Genomic DNA, 3811 nt, shown 5'->3' on the forward strand with positions numbered 1-3811 from the left:
GTTAACTGAAATATGTCAATTGGTATACCATCTATTCCTGGAGCCTTATTTTTTGCCATTTCCTTCAAAGCAGCCTGAACTACTTCTTTCATCACCATAGGCTCTCGCTCATATGTTGTTTCATTAAATTCTTCTGTGTCTTCTAGTGAATTCAAAAGACCAGAAGTGCGGCCTATCAGTTCTCAGGACCACGTCCTATGGACTATGACACCACAGTTCCCCATAAATTACCATATGTCTCATATATATTAGACTATATACTCAGATATACTAGAGCACATACAGTGTGAATGTTATTATGAGATGATATGGTACAAATAAAGCCATTATCTTAATGTGCTACTTCCTGATAGTGGCTTAATGGGCAGTGACACTTAAGAGATGTTCCCAGAACAGACAGAAGGATTGGCTGTTGTTGTTAGGTGCCTAGAAGGCCAGGACAACTCATAGGGGCCTTATCAACAAAGGATCTGAACTCTGTCTTACCCTGTGCCATGCTCATCTCTGACACACATAAGCCCACTTTCCTGCATCAATCCATTTCGTTGAGGGTCTTCCTCTCATTTGCATGATGTCCCTCTCCAAGGAGTGGAACATAAAGTTCTTTTTCCACTCTAAAATTCTAGGATTCTATATATCATGGACCCAGAACTGGATCATGACATCTCAAAAGTCCAAAACATCACAGTCCAACATGCTTTCGGGATCTGGAACTGGCTGTGGGACCTGAAATCCTGATTAACAGTAAGGCCATAAACATCTCATGAGCCAAATACGTCAAGGCTTATTACGATTCTTAAGAAACAATTCTATCAGACAGAGGAAACAATGCAACAAGCATTCGATCTCACCTCAATCTCGTAGTCCTTCACTGGAGGGCGAGCAGCCGCTGCCGCCATGGTAAGGACCCCTACCATGCTCTTCGCTGCCTGGTACCCTGCGTTTCTAAGAATTTGCCTGCACTGGTCCAATCCCCATGATAGCCATGGAGGCGGCCTGCTCCCGGAGGAACATAAAGAAGGGCGGCAATGCCCTGTGCCTATCGGCCCGGAGCGGCTGCGGAGGCCCGGCCCAGCTCAACCAGTCGAACGCGGGAAGAGGCGCTAAGAAAGCGCGGGCGGCGAGACACCTGGGAGGGCGTCGGTAAGGTAGGGGTGCCCGCCACCCAGGAGAAGTCTCCAGGCTGAGTGTTTGCAACTGGAACCGGGCTGGATAAGCGAACCCAATGCCCAGAACACAAGGCTCTGCAGAGAGTTCTTGTCAAATGGGTTTTCCCGCCGTCCCGGGCGCGAGGGGCGGAGCTTGCGGCTGCCTCTGGAAGCCTGCGCGGACGGCGAGGCAAGTGGGCCAAAATACTTCCGCTAGCGAAAAGCCGGAAGGCAGGATCCTGGGGTCGCACTGTTTAAAGACCCTGAAGATACTGAGAATTGTCGTTGCTTCATAGGTGAGAACGTGATGGAACTAAGGCACTAGTCAATGAGTGGTAGAATTAAAACCTTGGACCTTTTACTCCCATTTTATTAAATTGGAATTTGGAAATAACACAAAAATAAGCAAATATTATAATGCTACCACTCCAGTTAAAATGTTAATATTTTAACGTGCGCCCTACATCGAGAGACACACAATCCAGGACTGAGATCTCAACGCTGTGATTCGTTATATCCCTAGTTTGAGAAGGCATTTCTTCTGGGGTATTTCATCCTCTTGAGCAAAGACCCGGGTCACCAGCTCCACGGGTTCGGTATTCACTAGGTACCTATAAGCTCCCTGGCACTGGACACAATTTGTATTGTTTGTATGGGTTTGGTTAGCCCTTTCTTTTATGATAAAGTTGCAGCCACATAAACATAATGTACGTATACTTCATTTCAGAGTTAAATTCTAGTTAGAAAATACTTGAGGGGAAAGGGACCTCTGGTGGCTTAGTGGCAAGACGCTGCACTGCAATCCCAGAGGTACATGGTTCAAATCCACCAGATGCTCTGCTGGAGAAGGAGGGGGCAATCTCCTCCTGTACCAGTCAGGTCTGATTTGACGGTACATGTAAAAATAATACAATAAAAATTAAAAAAACCCAACATTTAAAAAAAAAAGAAAATACTTGAGGGGAAACAAAGTAACTGAAAAGGTTTAAAACACAATGAGAAGCCATGTTACTAGGGCAGATTATGCAAACATTTATAATATTGAAATAATTGTACTCATTTTTATGGAAGCCCTGGGTGACGTAGTCTGTAGGGAGTTGCACAGTTTACCAAGAGTGATGCCCGTCAACCAGTTCGAATCCTGGGCGGAGACAGATGGGTAATCTCTTCCCTGGTATTCACAACCTGGGAGAACTCTCTGGAGGATCAACTATGATTCGATTCAGACTCCACAGCAGTAAGAATGAGAAGAATTGTGGTGCTGGGGAGCATTGTTGAGCTAGTCTGTAGAAAGTTGCGTAGCCCATTCAAAGAGAGGGGTTCAAATCCACTAGCTGCCTCATGGAAGAAAAATGAGCAAATCTCTTTCCGTACGATTTACACTCTCTGAAAACTCACTGGAGGATCAGCTGTGAGTCCATCCTGACCCACTGACAATGAGGGTGAGTTTTTCAGTGATAGGACATTTGGTGCTCTTTGTTGTTAGGTGCTGTAGAATCTACTCTGACTCATAGTGACCCCATGTACAACATGGAATCCCTGCCCCAACCTATGGCGTCCTCACAATCTCTGCTGTACCTAAGTCCAGTGTTACAGTCACTGTGTCACCGTGTCTGCTTGAGAGTCTTTCTCACTTTGCTCACCCTCTACTTTTGCAAGCATGATGTCATTTTCCAAGGGCTAACCTCTCCTGATAATATGCCAAAGTATGTCAAACAATAAAAAGTCTCATCACTCTTGCTTACTTAGGAACATGTGCACATTTCCCCCAATAAAATTAAGGGTAATTCTTTTTTTTTAAGATTAATCCTGGGTGTGAGCTTAATTATGTGTTTTAGGAGTCCTGTTTCATGTTCATGGAAGCAATTCACCACACCCACCATTTCCTCCTTTCATCCCTGACTCTGTTTTCTCTATTGCTCCAGGCAAATAGATACCAGTTGTTTCCCCTTGGATCTCTACTGCTTTTTATTCTTCTAATTATTAAGCATTTGCAGTGAGTTTGTGTATATGTGTGTGTATATATGTATGTATGTATGTATATGCCAGAAGGAGCATGGTTGTGTGAGGGCAGGAATCGTGGCAAGTTTTTGGAGTGGAGTGCTTACCCCCCTCCCCATGTGTTTGACGTGCAGGTTTGCTCTGTCCCTGGGAGCGAGGCAAGCCAGGCAGGCTGGGCCCAGGGTTTGAGCCAGGAAGGGGCCTTAAGCCTCCGGAAACTCTGTACGAACAGTGCTCAGGCTGTTCGTTTATAGGGTCGCTATGAGTCGTCTACGACTCGATGGCACCAAACAACAGCAACAATAAGGACAATGACAAAGAGAGAGCTACGTTGGCCTAGTGGAAAGGAAGTTATGCTACCAAGCCGAAGGTGGGTGATTTTCATCTGCGGCCCTCGGCCAGGTTCAAATTGTTTTCCTGTCAAACATTCTTCTAGGCGGTATAGCACTGGTCTGTGCATTGCTGTACAGAGGTAACTGTGGTTGCTGTGATGCTGAAGACTGTGACAGTGATGTGGCAATCATGGTAATGGGCACCCATGGCGGACAGTGTTGGCTGGAGCTTCCTGACTAAATCAAGCCTGGAAGCAGGAGCGGCATCCACTTCCGAAATGGCTTGCCTCCGGAAACTCTATGTATGAACAGTGCTCAGGCTGTTCGTTC

The 3811-nt window shown here is 45.9% G+C and overlaps 1 protein-coding gene across 1 annotated transcript in view; it reads right to left on the bottom strand.

Annotated features, from left to right (window-relative positions):
* The window catches only part of ATAD5 (ATPase family, AAA domain containing 5), a 76503-nt gene extending 75604 nt beyond the window's left edge, over nt 1-899 (bottom strand). Inside the window, exon 1 of the mRNA XM_006891066.1 lies at nt 852-899. Within this exon, the coding sequence (XP_006891128.1) occupies nt 852-899 (48 nt within the window). The remainder of the gene's footprint in view (nt 1-851) is intronic.
* Nucleotides 900-3811: the final 2912 nt, after the last annotated feature.

The sequence above is a fragment of the Elephantulus edwardii genome, unplaced genomic scaffold (assembly GCF_000299155.1).
Source record: "Elephantulus edwardii isolate Elephantulus edwardi_28Jun2011 unplaced genomic scaffold, EleEdw1.0 scaffold00094, whole genome shotgun sequence".
Classification (NCBI taxonomy): domain Eukaryota; kingdom Metazoa; phylum Chordata; class Mammalia; order Macroscelidea; family Macroscelididae; genus Elephantulus; species Elephantulus edwardii.